Below are 26,783 nucleotides of genomic sequence, written 5' to 3' on the forward strand. Positions count from 1 at the left end.
GTACTCAAAGCACCGGTTAACAACTCAGACCAGAGATATTGCATGTGCCCTGAATCAGGAGTTGCAAAGCATGTAGTCCTCTAGAGGGGGCTATCACCATCAAACCCCAGCTAGTAACAAGGGCAAGCTCCAAAATCTAAAAAAAAAAAAAAGTAATTTTTTACAAAAGATATTGCAAACAAACACAATGAAGCTATGTGGACAGAAAAGAAAAAATAAAATTGCCTGAAACACAAGACCATACAAATCAAACAAGTTCCAATACAGATTCCAAAAAGCATGGTTTAAAAACAAAAAAAAAAAATAAAATAAGATAAACAAACACCACAGTAGAATAAAAGGACATGGAACATGGCAAAGGAAACTGATATAATGGACAACCCCCAAAAAAAAAAGTACATAAAAGAATCCACAATGAACAAAAAAAAGATACAAGTCATGAATTTCAGCCCTAGACTGAGGCCAAACCCTAGCCGAGACATGACAACATTAGACTGATGACTCCATTTCACATATACATTCTTTACAACTCTGAGCTAAAACTCCAGAATTTCACTAACTTACAGGTAGATGTGAAGCAACAGTCAAGCACATTGAAGTTCCACTCTGAGCTCCAGGTACAACAAAGAACATTTTTAAAGGAGACCACAATATATTCATCCATCCATTATTCCAACTGGCTATATCCTAACACAGGTTCACGGGGGTTCGCTGGAGCCAAACCCAGCCAACACAGGACGCAAGGCAGGAACAAACCCCAGGCAGGGCGCCAGCCCACCCACACACTAGGGATGATTTAGGATCGCCAATGCATCTATCCTGCATGTATTTGGACTGTGGGAGGAAACCAGAGCACCCAGAGAAAACCCACACAGACTCGGGGAGAACATGTAAACTCCACGCAGGGAGAACCCTGGAAGTGAACCCAGGTCTCCTTACTGCGAGGCAGCAGCGCTACCACTGCACCACCATGCCACCCAAAACCACAATATAAACATTTTTAAAATACTAAAAACGAATGAATAAATGTATAAACTATTTGAACCTTGTATTAATACTGTACACTGTGCCTTTATGTTATGTCAAAATGTACATCATTTTATAGTATGTTAATGAATATGTAAACCTAAACATCCACACTGGAATCTGAATTTTTTTTTTTTAACCTTTAAATGCTCAGAAAATAAACAGTACAGTACATATACAAATTATCTGAAAAATCGCCATGGAGTTGAACAGTTATCACAAATACAGTAGAATCAAAAGATGTACAAGTTATTGGAGTTCTCTCTTGCAGTATAGTAACCACGTAAAGCTGCGGACAATTTACGAAAATAAAATTCATATAAAATAGCACTTTAATCTACACGGGGGGGAAAAAAAAAAAAAAAAAGTATAACCACATTTCGCATTTATTTGTTATGCAGGAACTCTTGGGTTATAAGTCTCACAACTGATCAGCAAGTCACTGTAACTGAATACAGTTTTATGTAGGAAAAAAGCCTGTTTATTTCAGACAAATGCTACTATAAAAAAAAAACTACAGCAACATCTTACCTTATATTCTACAAAGTGCAGTGGAACATCCATGTTACTGTTGGTATATTCATTGTAACTTCTTTGTGACAGAAATAGCCAAATTATGTTAATCACCCCCCCCACCCAATTTTTCCATAATGGTGAAATTCTAAGTAATAAAAATATCTTCAGAGTCTAGTTTGATTTTTTTTTATTTTAATACATACAAGTACACAATTTTGATTCACAGTTTTTGTAGTTTATTTCCACATAATCTGACTTGCGATTCCTTTTGTAAATGGTTAAGAATAGATAAAAGTATAAGAGCTCAGTTCTGTCATTTTTGTGCAGTTCTCTTTACAATCCGCCCCTCTTTATCAATAGCAAAATTGTAATTCTTTGGATTGTCCAATGCATCCTCAATTCGCTGTTCCAGATTGTCTAGCGTGATGAAGCTCTTGCTTTCCTCCTGTTCATCAAAACCAAAACACACAGTTACAAAGCATCTACTTAAATTAAAAAAAAAAAAATTGAGAGAAATTATATGCACAGTTACTAAAATGCCTAATTGTTAAAATAAAGAAAAAAGAAAAAAAGAAAAGATTTAACTGAGTTGTAGATTGGAATATACTGTACATGCATAAGGCATTGCTCTGTATGACTTACACTACTTATCTTTGTATAGCCTAGTCATACTTCCTTCTAAATTATAATGAGTTAATGAACGTTCTTTAGTTAAAGTATACATTTGAAATAGTCACAACTCTGGCAATTTTGAAATTTCAGTAATTCAATATGTAAAACAAGTTAAATGCAGTACAACGTCAAAGTAAAATTTCCAGATAAAAGCATTACAAAAAAGAAAAATTTAAATGCTCACACATCTTGACTATATATTACATTAAGATGAAAAAACAGTAACTGGAAAATGCCGATGTATAACATTTTTGCATATTTTCAAGTTGTATACAAAAAATTGAAGGGTATAAACTTAACTTTGAATTTTATAAATAAACTATATACAAATGTGTAAAATTCCTTTAGATGACAATTACGACTACCAGGAAATACAAGGTACCTGTAGCGTCAGTATCTCCAGCTCCTTTTCTTTTATATACTCTTCCATTCTCTTTTCTAATGCAAGGGCTGCTTGTAGCCTTTTGAGTTCCTCTTGCTCTTGCTCCTGTTTAACTCGTTGTTCCCTTTAAAATTTAAAAGGTACGCATATTACCAACAATAAACATTTAACTAAGGTCTTTAATGTCAAAAATATATTTTTAACATACTAAAACAATCTTATAAGAAGTCTGTCAGTTCATAAGCAATGAATGTCAAACATGCAAAGTTAAAATGAATCAGTATGGCAAATGTAAAAAAAAAAAGCCTCCTCCTTGAACCGTCACCTTATCGTGGTGGAGGGGTTTGCGTGTCCCAATGATCCTAGGAGCTATGTTGTCCAGGGCTTTATGCCCCTGGTAGGGCCACCCAAGGCAAACCGGTCCTAGGTGAGGGATGAGACAAATAAACCTTTCGGTTCAATAAACCTCTAATGAAGAATAAAAACCTTGGACGACGTTTTCCCTATCCTGGACGCGGGTCACCGGGGCCCCCCTCTGGAGCCAGGCCTGGAGGTGGGGCTCGATGGCGAGCGCCTGGTGGCCGGGCCTGCACCCATGGGGCTCGCCGGGCACAGCCCAAGAGGTAACGTGGGTCCTCCTCCCCATGGGCTCACCACCTATGGGAGGGACCAAGGAGGTTGGGTGCAGTGTGAGTTGGGTGGTGGCGAGGCGGGACCTTGGCGGTCTGATCCTCGGCTACAGAAACTGGCTCTTGGGACGGGAATGTCACCTCTCTGAAGGGAAGGAGCCTGAGCTAGTGTGCGAGGTGAGAGGTTCCGCTAGATATAGTCGGACTCACCTCGACGCACAGCTTGGACTCTGGAACCAATCTCCTTGAGAGGGGCTGGACTCTCTACCACTCTGGAGTTGCCCCCGGTGAGAGGCGCCGAGCAGGTGTGGGCATACTTATTGCCCCCACTGAGCCTGTGCATTGGGGTTTACCCCGTGGACGAGGGTGGCCTCCCCTCCGGGGAAGGGTCCTGACTGTTTTTGTGCGTATGCCAACAGCAGTTTGGAGTATCCACCCTTTTGGAGTCTCTGGAGGGGTTGCTAGAGGGCATACCTTCTGGGATTCCCTCGCTTTGCTGGGAGACTTCAATGCTCACGGGGCAATGACAGTGAGACCTGGAAGGGCGTGATTGGGAGGAATGGCCCCCGATCTGAACCCGAGGGTGTTTTGTTATTGGACTTCTGTGCTCGCCATGGATTGTCCATAACGAACACCATGTTCAAGCATAAGGGTGTTCATATGTGCACTTGGCACCAGGACACCCTAGGCCTCAGGTCGATGATCGACTTTGTGGTCGTGTCGGACTTGCGCCATATGTCTTGGACACTCGGGTGAAGAGAGGGCGGAGCTGTCAACTGATCACCACCTGGTGGTGAGTTGGCTTGATGGTGGGGAAGATGCCGTCAGACCTGGTAGGCCCAAACGTGTTGTGAGGGTCTGCTGGGAACGGCTGGCAGAGTCCCCTGTCAGAAGTAGCTTCAACTCCCACCTCGGCAGAACTTCAACCACGCCCCGAGGGAGGTGGGGACATTGAGTCCAATGGGCCATGTTCCGTGCCTCTATTGTTGAGGCGGCTGACCGGAGCTGTGGCCGCAAGGTGGTCGGTGCCTGTCGTGGCGGCAATCCCCAACCTGTTGGTGGACACCGCGTGAGGGATGCCGTCAAGCTGAAGAAGGAGTCCTATAGGACTTTTTGTCCTGTGGGTCTCTGGAGGCAGCTGATAGGTACCGCAGGCCAAGCGAACGCTGCTTGGTTGTTGCTGAGGCAAAACTCGGGCATGGGAGGAGTTTGGAGAGGCCATGGAGAACACTTTGGACGGCTTCGAGGAGATTCTGGTCCACCGTCCGGCGCCTCAGGAGGGGAAGCAGTGCAGTGTCAACACCGTATATGGTGGGGATGGTGCGCTGCTGACCTCACTGACGCTGGGTCGGTGGGAGGAGTACTCAAGACCTCCTCAATCCCACTAACATGCCTTCCAATGAGGAAGCAGAGCCTGGGGACTCTGAGGTGGGCTCTCCCATCTCTGGGACTGAAGTCACCGAGGTGGTCAAAAACTCCTTGGTGGCAGGGCCCCGGGGTGGATGAGATACCCCGAGTTCCTTAAGGCTCTGGATGTTGTAGGACTGTCTTGGTTGACACGTCTCTGCAACATCGCATGGACATCGGGACAGTGCCTCTGGATTGGCAGACGGGGTGGTGGTCCCCTCTCTAAAAGGGGACCGGAGGGTGTGTTCCAACTATAGAGGGATCACACTCCTCAGCCTCCCTGGAAAAGTCTATTCGGGGGTTCTGGAGAGGAGGGTCCGTCGGATAGTCGAACCTCGGATTCAGGAGGAACAGTGTGGTTTTCGTCCTGGTCGCGGAACAGTGGACCAGCTCTTCAACCTTAGAGTCCTGGAGGGTGCCTGACCGGTCTACATGTGTTTTGTGCACTTGGAAAAGGCATTCGACCGTGTCCCTCGGGAATCCTGTGGGGGTGCTCGGAGTATGGGGTACCGGACCCCTGATAAGAGCTGTTCGGTCTCTGTACAACCGTGTCAGAGCTTGGTCCGCATTGCCGCAGTAAGTCGAGCCCGCTTCCAGTGAGAGTTGGACTACGCCAGGGCTGCCCTTTGTCACCGATTCTGTTCATAACTTTTATGGACAGAATTTCTAGGCGCAGCCAGGGTGTTGAAGGGGTCCGGTTTGGTGGACTCAGGATTGGGTCACTGCTTTTTGCAGATGATGTTGTCCTGTTTGCTTCATCAGGCCGTGATCTTCAGCTCTCTGGATCGGTTGCAGCTGAGTGTGAAGCGGCTGGGATGAGAATCAGCACCTCCAAATCCGAGAGCATGGTCCTCAGCCGGAAAAAGTGCCCTCTCAGGGTTGGGGGAGAGATCCTGCCCCAAGTGGAGGAGTTCAAGTATCTCGGGTCTTGTTCACGAGTGAGGGACGAATGGATCGTGAGATGACAGGCGGATCGGTGCGGCATCCGCAGTGATGCGGCTCTGCATCGGTCTGTCGTGGTGAAAAGGAGCTGAGCCGTAAGGCAAAGCTCTCAATTTACCAGTCGATCTACGCCCTACCCTCACCTATGGTCATGAGCTATGGGTAGTGACCAAAAGAACGAGATCGCGAATACAAGCGGCTGAAATGAGTTTCCTCCGCAGGGTGTCTGGGCTTTCCCTTAAAGATAGGGTGAAAAGCTCAGTCATCCGGGAGGGGCTCAGAGTAGAGCCGCTGCTCCTCCGCATCGAGAGGAGTCAGAGGAGGTGGCTCAGGCATCTGATCAGGATGCCTCCTGGACGCCTCCCTGGTGAGGTGTTCCGGGCACGTCCAACCGGGAGGAGGCCCTGGGGAAGACCCAGGACACGCTGGAGGGACTATGTCTCCCGGCTGGCCTGGGAACGCCTTGGGATTCTCCCGGAAGAGCTGGAAGAAGTGGCAGGGGAGAGGGAAGTCTGGGCCTCTCTGCTTAAGCTGCTGCCCCCGCGACCCGACCTCGGATAAGCGGAAGAGGATGGATGGATGGAGCCTAATCCAGCTCAGACAATTAAAAGAAAAAAAAAAATCAAATTTCATACAAATATATACAAGTGAGAGAAAAACCATTCAGCCCACAAAACACATTTTGTTACCTAATAGCTAAATTATCTCAGTATCTTATTCCTAGACTTCTCAAAGGTTTTCAGATTTCCAATTCAGCTATATTAACTCACTAATATAGTATGTTCTAGAGATTCACAGCCCTTTATGTGAAAGAAGTACTTTAGTTTCTATATTAAATTCAAACCTGCTTAAAACTTCCATCTCTTTGCTTTATTACGTCATTTGCTATTTAACTGAAATAGGTTTGATTTATCCAATTTATTGATGTGTTTATAATTCTGAAGGCCCAAATTAGAACCCCACACTGGTTTCTCTGCTCAAGATTGAAGAGATTTAATTCCCTTTTCCGATCACATTACTGTAGAACTCTTAGTACTGGGATTCACTTTTCACTGTTCTCTACATACAGTGGGGGAAATTTGATCCCCTGCTGAATTTGTACGTTTGCTCACTTACAAAGAAATGAACAGTTTCATTTTAATGGAGAGAGACAGAGATCAACTGAAAATCCAGAAAAAAAAAAATTACATAAGTTACAAAAATGAACTTCACGCCATTGAGTGAAAAAAATATTTCATCACCTACAACCCAGCCAGAATTCTGGCTCCCACAGATTGATTGATTTGATTGTATGGGGCTCACAGCCAATTAGATACTCCTGATCTCAACATGTGTATATAAAGCACATCTGTCCACAGAATCAACTTCTTCCATTCCAACCTCTCCAGCTCAATGGGCAAGACCAAAGAGCCGTCAAAGGACGTTAGGGACAAGATCGTAGACTGGAATGGGCTACAAGACCTTCAACAAGAAGCCTGGTGAGACGGTAACAATTATGTCAAATGTATGATTTCTTAAACTTAAAAAACAAACAAAAAAAAAAAAAAACCCACAATCATCAAAATAATAAAATGGTGTAGTATGCAATCAAGCAAAAAAAAAAAAAACCTGCAACTCATCTGAACAACTTTCAGTAGTACGGAACCCCATTCCATATTAATTTGTTAGAACAGATTTGTCCTGGCATACAGTGCATTGAATCATAAATGAACTGTAAGGTGTGTGTGTTTTTTTTTTTTTAAACCAATCAGCCAGAGGAGGAACTAGTTTGAAGACCACCATGGTTGAAGCGGGTCTACTGAGGAGTCCTCATACACAATAGTTTAAAACACAGGACAAATTACAAGAATGGATTTATGGAACTTTCTCCAAGAACGTGATATTAGGAGTCAGTGGTGGAAACTTTAATATTAGAAAAGGCAAGTTTAAGATCTAGTCCATAATGCCACTGAACAGTGTAGAATAGACTGAAACTATTAGCTGGCTATACTTTTTCAGTTTCGGGTCACAAAACATACCAGGAAAAATAAATAGCTACTGAAATAAGAAAAAAAAAATATATTTGAATGAGTTACATAATTTGTTTAAACAGATTAATAATTCATTCAAACTGATTTTTTTTTTTTTCCGCACCCAAAGATTTTGAAGAGTTAAATCTTTGATTAAAAATACACTTTTGCACGGCATTACTCTTTAAACTGAACTGGAAACATTTCTTAATGGTTAGCCAAAACAGGTAGATCAACTGTTATGACTATTCATGAAATGCTTCATAAATACAAACTATTTTCTGTAGTAACAACATTGTGAAAAACTGAATACAGTAGCTGGAATATTAATACCGAGAGGTGTTACTTGTGAAGTCTCAACGATTACTGCTTTATTTCATTCCATTTCTCCACAATTTACTTGTTAATGTCCATCAAATATGCCTTTTTGCTTTTGCAGTGTGATGGGCTATATACAGAATGACATGATCCTCATGGTCTACGTGATTTAAGTCACCATGTGCACGTAATGAATATATTAACTGATATTTTTAGTTCTTTCCAAATCCTCATCTGCATATCCATTTGCTTGAGCCGAGTGATTAAGAGTCTTATCAAAATGATGGGTATTCTCAGTTTGTAAAGAAACTTCTCTGACAAGCAATTATTTACAATAAGCACCAATATTGAATGTATTAATATAAGCAGTTTGTTTCACTACATGACAATTTGGTGGGGATTTCGCTGTCAGTGAACATTGTTTTCAATAGTTGTCAAACACTGGTGCACAATTTGTAAGAACAGTGTGAATCAATTAGTTTCACCACCTACATAACTTCTGTAGACAGTACATCAGTGTTGGACATAGATTTCTTTGTTTGGCTTACTACTTCACTGCATTAGGGAATTGTACTAACCTTTGCTGAAATAGCTGAAGAGGAGCTGCACAAGGTTTCAATTCCAATCGTTTTTTTTGCTGCCTTCTCATTATCAATGTAGGTTTTTCCTCTGATGACTTACTAACACAGCTTCATCCATACTTTTCATATCAAACATTTTCCCGCATAATTTACATTTTGTCCTGAGACATCATCTTTATGTTGCCATACATAGCTTGTATTATTAATTTGTTTAGTGGAGATTACCGGACACACATTTACCTAGCATTTTGGCATATGCGTTACAGATCACTGAACAACTGTCGCAAAACCTAATAACATTAATGAAATAGATCCTCTTAAGCTTTTGCTAATTTACAAAATTACATGACATAGACCTTATTTTATGTATATTAAAAAAAGTCTATGGCTCTTCTAAAACTTAATGGCCATTTGATAATTTTTCAAAACATTTCCAGCATTTCCATGACCGTGGACTTGGGTAAAGGAGAGTAAAGAAGCTGTCAACTAATTAAAATTTTGGGATGAACTGGCTAGGTCTGACAAAGTATCTGCTGGACACTTTTCACAGATTTAAGTTGTAGTGGAGGTCTCTTTGAAACTACAATAACTAGCGGAAACCATCGTTCAGCAAGAGCTCCCCCAAAAAAAACTATCCCACACACACTACTGCAAAAATGTGGCCTTTCCTGTTAGAACAGGAGCCTAGAACATTCCTCTAAATACCAGCAGCGTTGGAAACCGTAATAAGAACAGGAAGATTTTTACTTATTTAGCCATGAAATACAGTATTAATAAGTTTAAAAGAAGACTACTGAAGCAGTATCTGAAGAAATATTCCACATGTGGAGGTTTGGCAAGGTTATGAAAAATGAACAAATGACCTTAATAGATTTTAGAGAACCCCTTGTTGACTCAAGGGTTAGCAGAACACCACCAAACCTTTCCAAAACAAAGGAAAATAAATATTACTTGGTAGTGTCATGAAAAGGTGAAAGAAGCATTTTGAGAAAGCAGTGCTGGAGCGGTTTTATGGAACTGGGTCCACTTCTGTAGTGGAGGTCAATGCGCAAGCTAAAATGTTCAACTTGTTGTGAGCCTTCCAGGGTGAAAGAGGGTTTTGTGGGAAACACTAAAATGTCATTGAGGCGTCTTGGTTAACATGCTTCTTTAGTATTTCAAGGAAGTTGGGGACAGTACCTTAGAGCTGTAGTCTGGGAAGTTTGTTCCCATTTTGTAAATGTGGATAAGATTATGGTGATACAGTACTTGATAGACTGAGGAGTGAGATTCCAGTCATTAGTTAAGGCTTAGATGTAGGAACAGCTTTGTGGAACATATACAGGCAGAAGAAAATCAATGTAGTCCTGTGTCCTTGCACATATTGTAAATTTCAGAGGTCATGGCAGACTGTCAATGCTCTCTGTTTGTGTTTTATCTCCTTGGAAAGTTTTCACTAGAAAACAAGTGGTCTAATGTCTTTGTTACCCAAAGTAGTAACAGGAGAGGATTTCAACATTGTGACAGTAGAGAAATACATGAACAAGGCCATGCTATGTATAAAGAAAAAAATGCAGAAATAAAGGAATTTAGCAAAACATAGAAAATGTTACCTTATCAGAATAATGAGTGATTTATTTAGACTTAAGAGCAGAACAAACAAAAAGTGGTGTATAGATTCAATGTACTTTCTTTAAATTGTCAAAGCATAAGCAATACAACTGTAAATTAAGCAATGTATAGATTTTTCTAAATAAAAGAGTCAAAACATGAGCATTCTAGCAACTCAGTCAAAAGAAGCTGTGTTTCAAATGAGTCAGTGTACTTAACTGTTCCACAAAGAGGACTAACTTGCTAAACTCAAAAGATACAGTTGACTACCTATAACCAATAATTACTTGTCAATCTGCATTACGATTAGCAAATTTCTTTTACCAAACATGTCTAATTGCAGATTTGAACAACTTCTTAAATGATAACACTGACAGCATAACAAAAATTTCAGCATCACCTTGCAAACTAAATATTCCATTGTCAAACTTTATTTTTGCGCACACTTTAGTAATTTCAACTTGACAACAGAGAAAGAAGTCCTAATTTCAAAAATGAAACCAACTACCTGTGTGTTTGACCCAATTTCAACAAAGCAAGTAAAAAGCTCAATCATTGCTCTGGTAGCAATCATTCTTAACATTTTCAATAGCTTGTTACTAACTGGCACAGTTCCTAATGCACTGTCAGTTGCAAGACTATCGCTAAAGGATTACTGAAACATTACAGCGAGACCAACATTAGGCTGGTGCTGATGGATGATATCCAACCTATTACATAAATCACCAATGGACACGACTTGCCCAGTGATTTGAACTATGTGACGGAAGACCGGTCTCCTAAATGTATATGGATAGGCTGCAAATGCATTGTCCATTATTGCATTTGTACCATAAGCTTTAGATGTGTTTTTACCAGATAGATAAGTTTTCCCTTACAAAATGCAAATTGCCAATCTAAGAACTTCCATGGTGCATGTCACGCATGGGCATCAGATTTCTTCTCTAAAGACCGGGGAAAGGTACAAAATGGCCCGCCGGGACAAAAGGGGAGGCTACTGCTGACCTTGTCCTGTTCTTCCTCTTCCCTCACAGCTCCGAGAAGCCACCCGACAAGGGCACTTAACCCCACCCCTTCTGGAAATACAGATATAAAGGAAGTGCCGGCAAATAGAAAGATGGCTTCTGCTGGGAGACCGGAACGATTCGCACGTGACTCTCGAAAGGACTGATTGTTCTGAAAGAGGTTCCTGTACGGGACAGCGCTGAAGCACTATTTGTTACTTTTTATTTATTTTGTCCATTTGTCTCACGACGATTAAAAGGGACGACCTGGTTTATGTCCCAACATTCTGACTGTTTCCAGTCTGTCCTTCCACCGCCCAACCACATGCGTGTTAGGCATTTTTACTGATATGCTGCAGTCTACTTCCAAGCCATGTCTAAGGGTGGGCAAGAGAGGTAGACAATGTTCTATAATGTGGATATTGTACTGTGTCAAAGCAGTAGGTGTGTTGTTGGGAGTCTGGATGCATAAATGGTTTTAAGACTGGTGAGAACTCCTACTAAGATCAATCAATGACCAAGACTGGCTGTCCAGTCACCAGAAGCATTGCCATATATTTTTCTTTAGTTGCGGAAGACTGAAGCCTCTGCGGAGAAGAAAATGTATACCTGTCAAAATGGGTTTCCTAAGTGCAGCAGTGCAATCCCCATCACTGACACAAAAGGGATGTTATAATTGAAAGGAAAATCACTTGGTTTAATCTCCTGTAATGTTAAGTTTAGTATTTAGAGGAGGCGAAAGCAGATGTTATGTGGCTTCCCAAGAAAAATAAATCAAGCTTTAAAAAGAAACTTCAGAATGAATAGGTAAAGCAAGCATATTTTGTTAACATTTATTCACATAATTGACATAAAAAGTAGTGATAAAGTGTGGTTTTGTCACACTGCTCTTATATGTCCTGCTTTTACTCACACCAAAAACACCAGTAGTTAATGGTTGATGAGAAGACTCTTTACTGCTTGTGCCAATAGCATTGCCGAACCTCATGTAGTTCACAAGACAGTATATGCAAAAATGACAAAGTAAGTTTGTCTTTTATTAATCTTTTGCAACTTCTTGCTTAGATGCCAAATACTGTATGTTTGGTCAAACCTCTTGCTCACTATGCTAATTTTGTTTAAAGCCAAAGTATTGCTAAAAGGGGAGGATGATCTCTTCTTAGCCACCAATATGTCTATCTTTGCCTTTCTATAAAAAGCAAGGTATTTTCATACCTTGTTATAGTGCATGGCTATTAAAAATAGGGACAATCAATGGCCAAAATTAAAGTTATAGGAAGTAATGTTGGCTTACTCAATTAAGAGGATGATAACCCCAAATGGCAAGAACATTATTAATTGACAATGTTTAAGAGGGTGACTGATCAACATGATAACTCAATTTATACCAGTCAGAAACAACATTAAAACCACTAACAAGTGAAGTGAACACCACCAGTTTTCTTGTTTCAATGGAACCTGTCAAGGGGTGGCATATATCAGGCAGCAAGTGAACTTGCAGCTTTTTTGGCGACAAGTGCCAAATTGTGATGGCTAGATGACTGGATCAGAGCATCCCCAAAACAGTAGGTCTTATGCAGCGATTAGTACCTACCAAAAAGTGGTCCAATGTAGGACAAACAGTGAACTGGCAACAGAGTCATGGGTGCCCAAGGCTCATTGATGCACCTGGGGAATATAGGCTAGCCTGTCTGGTCCAATCTCACAGAAGAACCACTGTAGTACAAATACAACGCTGACCAGAACACACAGTAATTGCAGCCTGCTGCATATGGGGCTTGCTTTTTTGGTGGAGCTAGACGAACATACACAACATTAGGCAGGTGGTTTTAATGATGTGACTGATCAGTACATTTATACAGTATTTCAGTAATTCCAATCAGAGCTTTCTCACTGATCACAGTACAGAAATTGCAATAACCCATTTTGTAAATGACATTCAATGGCTATGCTGACTGCTGTGAGAAGACCAGGTCAAAGCATGTGTGTGGATTCCATGTGGTAAAAGCACAGTATCACCTGGATTTTTATATTACAGTTTTATGTTGAGCTCTTTAAAAGCTACACAACATTTCTGCTATATTGCTCATAGGATTATAGTAGAAGATACAAACAGGTTTTTACTGTTTAAGTCATACTAGCAATGCTTGGACTTGCATCTGCAACATACCGTATTTTCCGGAGTCTCTCATTCTCGGCGTCATTCCAAGCCATCAGCATCCGATGTTCTTCTGCTTCGTGTCTAGCCTTTTCTTCGGCCAAAGATCCAACTTCTTCTTCATATCTCTGGCGCAACATTTCCTCTTTGAATTCTGCCCTGTGAACAAAAAAAAACAAAAAACAAAAAAAAGTAACTGGAATTATTTTGCATTGTCACTGACACCATACTTCGTACTCTTTAAATAGATATATACAGTGCTCAGCATAAATGAGTACACCCCACTACATTTGTCAGAAAACCTTTAGTTTCCTTTCAGTATCAACATTTTCTATGAGATACTGTACTACAAAATACTCCCACAAATGTGGGCCATTGATTGCAAACAAGATTTGTTAATTTGCACACACAAAAAGGCGATTTTCCTAACAAATTCATTCAAGCTCATATTGCAAAAATTAGTACACCCCAATTATAGTCTTAGGAGAAAAGCCACACTTAAGACTACAAAAATCTAATTAACAGGCATTCAACCACAGGTGAGTCTAATGATTCATTTAAGAGGTGTCCAGCAGACAGGTGACTATAAAAGGGCATTACTTAAAGAAAAGCCCTTCCCATTTCATGCTGTCAGCAATGGCTCCACATGGAAGAGAAATGTCAAAAAAATCTGAGAAAGGAAATCATTACTTTACACAAAAAAGGTGAGGGCTACAAGAAAATCAGCAAAGCTTTACATATCAGTCAAAATACTGTAGCAAAAGTGATCCAAAAATTTAAGAAAGATGCAACCATCTTACAGAGACGTCCAGGCTGTCCACGGAAGTTAACATCTCGACAGGAGTGTCTTCTGATGAGAAGGGTTGAAGAAAATCGCCATGCAAGTTCACTGCAGTTAGCTAAAGCAGTAGAAAGACAAACTGGAGTGTCCGTTTCCCGTGACACCATATGGCGCACACTGCAGAGGAATGGCATGCATGGGTATTGTCCACGAAGGAAGCCTCTCCTAAAGCCCATGCACAAAAAAAGCACGCCTAGAATTTGCTAGGGCCCATGCTGAAAAAGATGAAGACTACTGGGACTCTATACTCTGGAGTGATGAGACAAAGATCACTGTTTTTGGAACGAATGGTTTCAAAACTGTATGGCGTTGTAAAGGTGAGGATTTCAAAGAAAAATGCATGGTGCCTACAGTGAAACATGGTGGTGGCAGTGTCCTTATGTGGGGCTGCACGAGTGCTGCTGGTGTTGGGGAGCTGCATTTCATTGATGGTATCATGAACTCAACAATGTACTACTGCTCTATACTGAAGGAGAAGATGCTGCCATCACTCCGTGCACTTGGTCGTTGTGCACTTTTCCAACACAACAATGATCCAAAACACATCTAAAGCTACTGTTGCATTTCTGAAGAACAGCAGGGTGAAGGTGATTGAATGGCCAAGTATGTCTCCTGATCTGGACCCAATCGAACACCTGTGGGGAATTCTGAAGCGACAAGTTGATCATCACTCTCCATCCAGCATCCAGGCTCTAAAAGAGGTTATTCTTGAAGAATGGAAAAGATAGATGTTGCAATATGTCGCCAACTTGTTCATTCCATGCCTAGAAGACTTGGTGCTGTCCTTAGAAATCAAGGTGGTCATACAAAATACTAGATGTAGTAGTTTTTGTTGCTAGGTGTATTCATTTTTGCTTCAACCAATTTGAGTAAAACTGAAGATTTTGTAATCCAAGTTATATTATTAACCTTAATTTAATGTTATGGAGTTAAACAAGTGTTCAATAAAACAGCCTTGTGAAAATTTTGGAAATTGTTGTTTTGTTCATTGAGCTACTGATAAAATTCATACTTTTTAAAGGGGGTGTACTCATTTATGCTGAGCTCGCTCTCTCTCTCTCTATATATATCAGAATTCTATACACAACACCCCATAATGACAACGTGAAAAAAGTTTACTTAAGGTTTTTGCAAATTTATTAAAAATAAAAACATTGAGAAAGCACATATAAGTATTCACAGCCTTTGCCATGAAGCTCAAAATTGAGCTCAGGTGCATCCTGTTTCCCCTGATCATCCTTGAGATGTTTCTGCAGCTTAATTGGAGTCCACCTGTGGAAAATACAGTTGATTGGACATGATTTGGAAAGGCACACACCTGTCTACATAAGGTCCCACAGTTGACTGTTCATGTCAGAGCACAAACCAAGCATGAAGTCAAAGGAATTGTCTGTAGACCTCCGAGACTGGATTGTCTCGAGGCACAAATCAGGGGAAGGTTACAGAAAAATTTCTGCTGCTTTGAAGGTCCCAATGAGTACAGTGGCCTCCATCATCCGTAAGTGGAAGAGGTTTGAAACCACCAGGACTCTTCCTGGAGCTGGCCAGCCATCTAAACTGAGCGATCGGGGGAGAAGGGCCTCAGTCAGGGAGGTGACCAAGAACCCGATGGTCACTCTGTCAGAGGTCCTCTGTGGAGAGAGGAGAATCTTCCAGAAGGACAACCATCTCTGCAGCAATCCACCAACCTGGCCTGTATGGCAGAGTGGCCAGACGGAAGCCACTCCTTAGTAAAAGACACATGGCAGCTCGCCTGGAGTTTGCCAAAAGGCACCTGAAGGACTCTCAGACCATGAGAAACAAAATTCTCTGGTCTGATGAGACAAAGATTGAACTCTTTGGTGTGAATGCCAGGCGTCATGTTTGGAGGAAACCAGGCACCACTCATCACCAGGCCAATACCATCCCTACTGTGAAGCATGGTGGTGGCAGCATCATGCTGTGGGGATGTTTTTCAGTGGCAGGAACTGGGAGACTAGTCAGGATAAAGGGAAAGATGACTGCAGCAATGTACAGAGACGTCCTGGATGAAAACCTGCTCCACAGCGGTCTTGACCTCAGACTGGGGTGACGGTTCATCTTTCAGCAGGACAACGACCCTAAGCACACAGCCAAGATATCAAATGAGTGGCTTCAGGACAACTCTGTGAATGTCCTTGAGTGGCCCAGCCAGAGCCCAGACTTGAATCCAATTGAACATCTCTGGAGAGATCTTAAAATGGCTGTGCACCGAAGCTTCCCATCCAACCAGATGGAGCCTGAGAGAAACTGGCGAAACTGGCCAAGGATAGGTGTGCCAAGCATCTGGCATCATATTCAAAAAGACTTGAGGCTGTAATTGCTGTCAAAGGTGCATCGACAAAGTATTGAGCAAAGGCTGTGAATACTTATGTACATGGGATTTCTCATTTTTTTTATTTTTAATAAATTTGCAAAAACCTCAAGTAAACTTTTTTTCATGTTGTCATTATGGGGTGTTGTGTGTAGAATTCTGAGGAAAAAAATGAATTTAATCCATTTTGGAATAAGGCTGCAACATAATATGGAAAATGATGCGCTGTGAATACTTTCTGGATGCACTGTGTATATTTTATATAAATAAATATAAATAAATATATATATGAGGAGGGTCATATTTAACATATAAAACACAGGAGATTAATTTCCAAGGAATAGTTTTTCTTAATCAGGTTTAATGCATGTGCTCTTTAACATCCTTTGTTATCAATGCCAAGGGTTTTCAAACTGGGGACTGCGACAAGGCAAGGTTGACGTCATTTAAAAAAGAAAAATCAAATCCAATTTCTAAGATTGTGTTTAAATTGCTTAGTTTTTAAATAAATATACAGGTATTAAGTGCTTGAAGTGGGCTGGTACACACCAGTAATCTGCAGTTCTTTGTGGGAGTAGTATACCAGCAGATATGCCTAATTATGTACCAGGACATTCCAGCACTTCTCACAACTGACTTTACACCCTCTATGAGCTGTCACACTAGAGAACATGCAGATCCTAATGTGGCCCCCAATCTCATTTTTGTTTGTACACAACACAAGTACAGTACTTAACAATTTAACACTAAAAAAATTAGGATTTTTCAAAATATTTCAATTTGTGGTGGTGTTACACCAAGAAAAAAAACATTGAAAATGCCCGGCCTAGAGAGATCATGTGACATTTAATCACATATGTCTCAACAGTCTGCAATAGTTAAGCATTTGTGATCAATTGATAAAAGTTTGATCTATTTTTCCCCCTGGGGAAATTTGGCTTTTTGCAAAAGCTCTTTAAATAAAATAAATGAATATACATAGAAACTATGGTCTGGAAACACAACAGAATGACTAAAACCAAGATAATTAAAAAGAAAAAACATCTCACTCTGCAGTCAGTCACAATGAGGCATTACGCAGGTGTATTGCTGTTGCTGTTAAGGAGCCCCAGTAGCGTTTCTTGAGACACTTGTGCTGAATAATTTGTTGGCTTAAACTACTTAAGTGTGTCAGAGAAAGGGTGTACAGCATTGTTCATAAAGGCACTCAGTTTTGTTTTAATTCTCTCCATCACTGCTACCTCCAGGGGGGTCCAGAGCGCATCGTATAACTGAGCATTCCCTTTTAAGGAGTTTAATTTGGTGGGTCTCTGTAAGTAATGTTACCAGCCCACCATACCACAGAGTAAAAAATTGCACTGACCATCACAGAGTTGTAGAAGATGTGAGAGATGTCACTTCCTACATTAAAGGAATGTAGTCCACCTAAGGAAAACATGCCTGATCTGACCCTTCTTATATAGTTCCTCGGTGTTCTGAGACCAATCTAATCGGTCATAAATGTGGACCCACATTTGTGCCGAAATGCTTAACGGGATCTAATACAACATTCTTGCAACACTGCGGTATACATGCACAAAATAATCGTGAATTAAACAGTTACCCGAAGGCATGAATGGCAGAGAATATACACAAATTTAAAATGAATTGATCCGGAGTTACTTCTTCCTTTAATATTAAATCATTCTGGCCTGTCATAAAGTGCATAGTGGAGGCTAACTGTCAAGATTTATTTGGAAAAAAGAATGCACTAACCGCAGGGCCCTGATGATGAGCTCATATTGAGTAAACCTCTCCTTCAGCACCACCATCTCCGCAAGATCCACAGGCGGAGGGACCTTGACTCTGTCGGCTTTCGATTTAGCCTTTGGATCGTTGCGCGACTTCCGTCCCCTTACAGAAACCGTCTGGAAGCAAGCTGGAGAAAGAAGGCGAACCAGCGGCGCAGTCCGCAGGGACACAACTCCAAACATCGTGGTGCAAATCTTCTGTGGGACGCAGCAAGAATCATTTATACGGAGGCGCCCATGTTGTTAACCTTTCAACCAGAAACTTCCGGGACATCCGCGCAAAGTGATATGGGAAATCGAGTTTCTTGGGCGCTCCTTCTACTTTCGGATATTGGAAGTTTCTCTTGCTCAGCAATTTAGTGATGCTTTATCGGCAATGCTATCTGCTATACAGTAATGGCAAAAATACCATTAACACTCAAAAAATTGTAAGTAAAAATAGTGATAATCAGATATGAATAATGATGAAACATTTTCTTGGCTTTGCACACTGGGCAGTGACAACATAAGTAAATAGGCTGGGTAAAAAAGAAATGGAGACACGGAAAGAAAACCTGCCATCTACCAATAAAAACAACAGTGTAGAAAAGAATCTTTAAAAGAGAGGTTTAAGAAATTAAGAAAAAGAAAACATTTTTGAAAGAGTGACAATGCAAACTAGAATTGTGTCCCAATTTTGTTTGTGTGGCTTGTCCAGGGCAATAACCACAAAGAGCGAGAGATAAAGATGGTACAATAAATAAAATTGGTTCTACTGGTGGCAGAAAACCTACTGGTCAGTCATACATGATTTCTACATGAGTAACAACATTGGTGTAAGAAGTGGAAATGCTTTTGGGAAAACTAAGAAAATCAGTGCAAAAGAGACCTGTTAAGGAATTCTTGGGTCTTGCCTTTTAATCATTTTGTGTGTTTTTGCTTAATGACGTTGACGAGTTATATTTTGCTCAACCTGTCTTATCAACCTGACCTGTCTTATCAGTTTTCTTGGAGTACTTGTTATTATTTTTTTTTCACACATTTGTCTTGTGTGGTGGTTGTGTTCCTTCCAACTACAAAGGAATCACACATACGCAAGGGTTTTGGATTAAAGAATCCATTTGATGGTTGATCCAAAAATACAGGAGGGACAATGTGGACTCTGTCCTGATCATGGAACAGTAGACCAGCTCTTCTCCCTGGTGCATTTGCTGTATGGTGCAAGCGTTGTATGGTAACACAGTCTACATGTGTTTTGTAGATATGTAAAAAGCATATGGTCTGCAGAAATATGAAATAACAGGACTGCTCTTGCATGCTATCTGTTCCATATATGAGTGCAGCAAGAGCTGCATCTGAATACTTGCCATTGAGTCAAATACGTTCACAGTGAATGTCAGACTCTGTCAAGGCTGAATCTTTCACCATTCCTGCTTGTAGTTTTCATGAACAGCATATCAAGACACAGCTGAGGTTGAGAGCTTGTCCAGTTGGCGAGGCTAGGTTGCATCATTGCTTTATTCAGATGATATTGTCCTCTTTGCCTTATCTGCTGGTGACCTTCAGCACACATTTGAGTGACTCACTGCCGGGTGTAAAATGGCTGAGGATTAACACTTCCAAGTCTGAGGTTGTGGTTCTTTCTTGGAAAAAAAATGTATTGCTCTCTCCAGGTGAGAGGGGAACAACTGCCCCCTAGTGGAGGAGTTCAAGTATCTCGTGATCTTGTTCATAAATGATGGAAAAAAGGAGATTAAGATTGACAAACAATTTGGAGTATTGGCTTCTGTTCTCTTTGTGTTTGTACTGGTCCGTGGTGATGAAGTGGAAAAAAAGTCCAAAGACAAAACTCTTGGTTAACCAATTGATCTACATCCCTGTCCTCACCTATGGTCATGAGCTGTGGGTAATGACCAAAAGAATGAGATCATGAGTACAAGCCACAAAAATGAGGTTTCTTTGTAGAGTAGCTAGGCTGACATTCTATAATAGGGTGAGAAATGCAGCGAAGTGAGAGAGTTGCTGCTTCCCTGGATTGAGAAAAACCAGTTGAGGCAGGTTGGGATGTCATAAGGATGCTCTGCTCTGCACGTGGAACATCCTATTGGATGGAGACATTGCCACAGACCCAGGACATTTAGGAAGGATTACACAGTTTGGCTGGCTTGTGAACACCTGGGAATTCCCCAGGAGAGGTTGGGGACAGGGACAGGGAAATCTGGGCTGTCCAGGAACAGAGGTTAAGAAGATGAGATGACATGAGATCAGATGCTTTTGTATCAGGGTCCAGTTTTGCTAATTGAGAGAGGTACTTTTGATTGACATGCCAGGTAAGGTACTGTGTTTGCAGTGAAATATGCTTATGTTGGGGTTGAAATACTTGTTTAATATAAAGACTAGTCTTACAAAATTATTCGCACTGGTAAAAACAAGCAGTAAGATGTTAGCCTAAAATAAAAAAAAACTTGCTTTTCACTTAATAATTGTTTGGATCATTTCAAAGAAATGGACACCCTGGATTACTCTTCTTCCACTAGTTTTCTCACAACTGGTTTCCTGAGGTGCAGTCAACGACTGAAATGAAAGTCACCAAAGTCCTGCCAAAGTGCAGTACCACACCCCTAAAAATTAATTAATCAGTTTTGTAACCTAGGAAGCAACTCCAGATAGGTCACCAATCCACAGCAAGGTATGCTGACACCCACTTACAGATTTCACTTTAGAGTTTGTAGTTATCAGTCTTTGAGATGTATGAGGAAAGTCAACATAACACAGATGAAAACTCATACAGAAACAAGCAAAATGCCTATGCTAAAATAAATCCCATGATTCTGGAGCTGTGATGCAACATTAGCATTGGGTAAAAGGCGGGAAACAGCCCAGGACTGGTGATAGTACACTGCTGACGTTAAATTTGGAGGTGGTATTCAATAAGGTGTCATGAGAGGTGGTGAGGTGCGCATTGAGAAATCTAGGTGTGAATGAATGGTTAGTGTCTGCGGTAATGTCAATATATGAAGAAGCACAGACAGAGGTCAGGACAATTGATGGAGATTGTGAAAGTTTTGATGTTTAATCCTGAGTCCGTTGCTTTTCATGATAGGTGACAACTAAAAAAGTGTGTAAAGGATTTCTACAGGGTGTGATGATTTAATTGTCTGTAGCTGGCATAACATCCTTACACCCAGGACCTCAGTAGTCATGAAACCAAGAAGGTCTGGCCAATGAAGACACACGAGCAAGAGATGGTGCAAACGTGGGCAGTGCTTTTACTCACACACATTGTTCAAATCCAAAGTGCAGTGCAGTTTTCATTAGAAAATAAATAAATATTCCTTCATAAAAACACAGTGTAGGTTACAAATTTTATAAATACATTTAATTAATTAAATGAATTAATTAATTAAATTAAATTAATTTTATAAATAAATAATCCAATAAAGAATTTAAAAATCCAAGTTTAAAATAAAAATCAGGGTATGTCCATAAAACCACTCATGAGCCTCTATGAACTTCTTCTAAACCATGTCATTGCTATTCACCCATACAATACAATACAATTTATTTTTGTATAGCCCAAAGTCACACAAGAAGTGCCATAAGGGGCTTTAACAGGCCCTGCTTCTTGACAGCCCCCCAGCCTTGACTCTTTAACAAGTCAATGAAAAACCCCTAAAAAACCCTTGTAGGGAAAAAATCGAAGAAACTTCAGGAAAGGCACTTCAAAAAGAGAACCCTTTCCAGGTAGGTTGGGTTGTGAAGTGGGTGTCAAAAAGAAGGTGGTCAATACAATACAATACAATACACAGAACAGAACAAATCCTCAATACAGTATAAAAATACAAATTTTACAGGTACGGAGCAGAATTTAACAGTAGATGATATGATATGGATTTGTTTAGAGTCCTGGAGACCTCAGCCATAAAGCTGTCTCCCCCATTTGGCCATTCCACAGCTGAAACAGCGCTGGACCAGCCAATCCAATGAAAGGACCCCTCTACTCCATGATTCCTGCGATCCTCCATCAGGGCTGACTTTAACTTAGGCAGGCAAAACAACTTGGTAGGTGGGCTGTGGCACCAACTGCCACATTTACAGCGCAGCAAAGAGAAACAGAATAGGTGAGGGTTAGTATTCAATTACAACTATCATGTTACTTATGTTTTAATGCTAATGACTAACAACAGAGATGTAGTCTGTACAGTTAATCAGCAGCTCTAGTCAGGATATGCTAAACTGAAGCATTGAGTCTTCAGCCGGGATTTAAAAGCTGAGACCGAAGGGGAATCTCTTATAGTTTACTCAACAGCAGGAGATGCTTTCCAAAAAAGCAAAGGCATCCATTTAACTGGTTTGTGTCCCTACTGCCATCCCTTGGCATTCATTGGGGCACCCTGAGCCCTTCTCCATTTTCCTATCTCCATCCCTTGGCATTCTGTGGGAATCTCTATGAGTGGTTGGTCGCTCCAGCTCTCTGGGTGCTTAGAAGAAGTGACCCTACCCTGTGAGCACTGTCTGCTTGCTCCAAGTGGTGCACCATTCCTGACCACTTGCCTCCACACTGCAGCACCTGCTTTGCCACAATCCTACCTCTTCTTTTCTCTTTCTTTCCTTTCAATTTAACCCCCTGGTTCATTTTCTTGTTTGCTGTTGATCTCTCCTTCACCTTTTTCCTTTCTTTTTCTATTTCTCTCTCAATGTCCCAATTTGTACTCCTGCTGGCTTGGTTCTGTAAGTAGGACACACAGAGTGCCGATGGGGAAACAGCAAACTTTTCTTGCAGTGAGCTCAACTCCACACCAAACACCCGGGAGCCACACAGCTCAGCCACAGAGCACACCCACCTGGAGCCTGAACTTTCTGTTTTTAATTAAACACACATACTGTACACTGCCATGGACCCCTTAATTATGTAACAAACTTGGCAAAAAAGTAAAACAAAACTGAAGCAGAAAAAACTAGAATGGGAAGCTAGTTTGAAAAGATGAAGGTTATGGTTGGAAATGAAGAGGCAGGAGGCCTAGAAAAGTTCAGGGCTTGACTGTTCAGTGTGTATGGTAAATGCACTGGGAGAAAACCAATCCAATGCACAGCAAGTCAGAAGAGGGTCCATGAAAGAGAAACTTGTGTGAAAGGTAGTCTGCAGCCAGTAAGAGTGACCTTTGTTTGTAGAAAATGTGTGATGCAAAATACTAATGAAGTGACTAAATCTATCTACAGAATTAGTTATGGAGTTGTTCTGGAGAAAGTAAGGATGTTCTACTACTAAGGTGACGGCAGTACAGGCTCAGCAATCATCATGGGCATGAGAAATAAATGGAAATTTCAGGAACCATCCCTCATTCTGATATTTTAAAGAGATTCTCCGGCTTTAAAGGGAATAGTCTATTAAAGCTGTGTGAGGAGCAGTATGCTTTATGGGAGTGAGATGTGGCAGATGAAAGTGGAAAATGAAGCACAGCAGGAAAGAACAGAGGTGAGAACAATCAGGTGGATGTATAGAGTATTTGAAGGACTGGAGACAACACAAAACAAAGATTTGGGGATTTTGTCCCATATGTTGTAGTTGAGTAGTCAATAGCATCTGCAAAATAACAAAGATAAATGAATATGGCAAACAAGTTGGCTTTATTTAACCCTAAATAAACCCTAAGTAATTCTTACTTTGTCTTTTTTTTCTCTTTCTTCATCATGTAAAGCACTTGGAGCTACATTATTTGTATGAAAATGAGCTATATCAATAAGTGTTGTTGTTGTTTATACAAAAACGTCAGGAAATGAAAATGATGGTCTCAGTGTGAGAAGGAAGTAATGTCACCAGGACGGGACGGAAGTGAGATCATCTGCAAAGGAAGAGAAGTGACGAGTTTTGGCTTAGCCTTCTGTGGTTCTGAAAGAGGAAAGAAGAAAGGCACTAATGCTCATTACCAACCCTTTTCCTGCTGTCTGTTATGTCCCATGTTGGACCCTAAGCGCTCGTGTGTTACAAGTGTCACGGAGTAAGAGGAAGATGAATTCAGAGTTAAGGGAGGCAAAAGGAAGTAGCATGCTGTGGAGAAAAAAAACTAAAGTGGTTTGAGCATGGGAGTGTAAAGCACAGGGTGACTACATCAAGAGATGCGCCATGATGAAGGTGAAGGGCATGTGACCCAAAGGGAGGCATAAGAACACATGAGATAGTGTCAAAAGTTTTGAAATGATTGGATTTCAGCCCAAAGGATACCCAGGACTGAAGGAAAAAGTTTGGGGACAGCCAGCTAACCTGAGTAAACCTAGAAAAGAGCAATTAAACCAGTGATAATGATGATAATGATGATGACTCAGAATTTCCAGATCCAATTCATAGATTGCATTTGTCCAAAATAACTCACAAAGCAAAACTACAAAGTACAACTGTTTGTGTATTTCTATAACTAGGACATTTATATGTACTAACAGTCCTTCAGGAGCCAAACAGTCCAGACACTGGGTTACAGTATCTGATCTGTATCAAATTAAAGCCTACTAATCGTACTTGTAGCTACAGTACCTAAAATGGAGACATTTGCTACTAGCTGAAATAAATTGAACCCTCCAACAATCAAGCAATGAGTCAGACTTTGTTTCATTCAGCACCTTTTGTAGTAAGTACAATAGCCAAGTGTTTAACCAAGAAAAGAAAATACAGCTCTTCAGGACTTTTCTGCAATCTGGCTGAAGTTCTACAATTAACCTATGGACAGATACTGTAGTTTAAATATATGTTAATTAGTTTTGAACAAATTTGTATCATCATATGTGATAATTCTGTACTTAGTGAGCTGTATAATCTATTTCTTCATTTTACCTTGAGAATATTCGCAGCACTCTGCACGTGCACTTGATGAGGAGCGCAGTGCAAAAACTTAAGAGGGTTTTACTATTGTATTTCCGAGGTGGCAATGATAGATTGGGCATCTAGCTCTGTGAAGAGGATTATTTATATTCTGTTTTATGTGTTGTAATTACTCCATATTTTGACACCAAACCTGCCTAAAAGGTACTCTCTCTCTCTCTGAATTGCCTTTCCCAAGATTTCTGCCATTTTCTTCCACAAGGGCTTTTTAGAGTTTTTTCTTTGTCTTCATAGGGAGTCAAGGCATGGTGGTCTGTCAAAAAACCAGGCCTATTCAATGCCCTTTGAGGCATTTCTTGTGTGATTTTGGGATATACAAGAAATAAATTGTTGTTGTTGTTCTAAAGTGGTTAGAGAAGCTACTTGATAACTCCAGAGACCTGGATTTGAATACTTCTATTCCATGTATACATTATTACAAATACACAGAAATACACAATGACTTTATTCCTGATGATCTGAAATCAAAGTGGGTAGAGCATCCCCCTTTTTGTAGTGCTTGAGTGGGCCTGTATGTTTCCCTGCTTTATAAGTATATGGTTTAGAAGAGTGCAATGATGATAAGGTACATATTCAATACTACTTTTGTGATCTTAAATCAGACACAATTATGTGTCACTTTTCATATGTCTTTATGGGCTTTCTTCAAGTACAACAGGGTCACCTCTTATCCTACATTTATACACTACAGGATTAACTGATGAACTGTTTGTTCAGTATTACCTGATTCTTCCTCTTGTGTTTTGCGGAGAGCATCCCAGCAGTATTGTAGGCATAGTAGAAACCCATCCTGGAAGGGATGCCAGTTCAACTTTGAGTACCCATAAGCACTTTTATTCACACCAGACCAAAATAGAGTCCTCATTTAATCTAGCATGTATGTGTTTGGCAGGGCAAAAAAATCTGAAATTTTGGAGAAAGCTTACAGGTACACAAGGAGAACAGAAAATCACCACACGGTCAGTGACTGAGGTGAGACTGGAGACCAGGTCCCTATAAGTATGTACATGTAAGGGAACCCACTTCAACACATGTTCTCAAAATTGCTTATGATAACAGTTTCAATATTAAAGAATAAGTAAATAAAAAAAGCTTAAATTACAAACTCAAGTACAGCACCCTCAACAGGAGCGAACTGTAAAAAAAATGTTCTTCTAAATGCATCACACAGAAATACTGTAGAGCTTTTCCTTTTTTGCCTGCTCATGCATTTTCTTGCAATGTGGGATGTAAGCATTGACAGACTTGATTGATTATGTATTCCTGCAATGCCTGCTTGCTTTGTGAACGGAGACTGAGGCATCTGATGATGACGCATTTCAAGCACAAGCTCTTGTCCATATCTGTTAACACAACTGTAGGTGCAACATCAAGATGTAAATGTATGAATTAGGTGCAAACAAGCAGACAGACAAATAAATTATAAAACTCCTTCCTCCCTGTCAGCACTTTTAGGCTCTCTGCAGTTCCAGGGGTTGTTAAGCATTGCATCATAAAATTTTTTGTTTTCTGTCCCCGCTTTCAGTAGAAGAAAAACATTTTCATTCTCTTGGAAATTGCCATCATAGACATCTGAGGTCACCTTTACACATTCATCAAAGTCAAAGCAGCGGCACATTCTTAATAGTATTTAAAAGGCTGATACTTTCATTTAATATTCCCCGATGCATGTTCTGTAATGTACAGTTTTTTTTTTTTTTAACGTGGAGCACAGATATGTTATAAAATTAATT

The 26,783-nt window shown here is 40.6% G+C and overlaps 1 protein-coding gene across 1 annotated transcript; it reads right to left on the minus strand.

Moving 5' to 3' along the window:
• Positions 1 to 1,712: 1,712 nt before the first annotated feature.
• Positions 1,713 to 18,460, minus strand: mrps26 (mitochondrial ribosomal protein S26). Its single transcript, XM_039751842.1, has 4 exons — positions 18,163 to 18,460; positions 13,247 to 13,393; positions 2,597 to 2,720; positions 1,713 to 1,987 (listed from the first exon to the last, which is right to left on the minus strand). The coding sequence occupies exons 1-4, from the start codon at positions 18,378 to 18,380 to the stop codon at positions 1,856 to 1,858; spliced, it is 621 nt and encodes a 206-aa protein (XP_039607776.1). The 5' UTR covers positions 18,381 to 18,460; the 3' UTR covers positions 1,713 to 1,855.
• Between the last annotated feature and the right edge of the window lie 8,323 nt (positions 18,461 to 26,783).

The sequence above is a fragment of the Polypterus senegalus genome, chromosome 4, assembly GCF_016835505.1.
Source record: "Polypterus senegalus isolate Bchr_013 chromosome 4, ASM1683550v1, whole genome shotgun sequence".
NCBI classification, from domain to species: Eukaryota; Metazoa; Chordata; class Cladistia; order Polypteriformes; family Polypteridae; genus Polypterus; species Polypterus senegalus.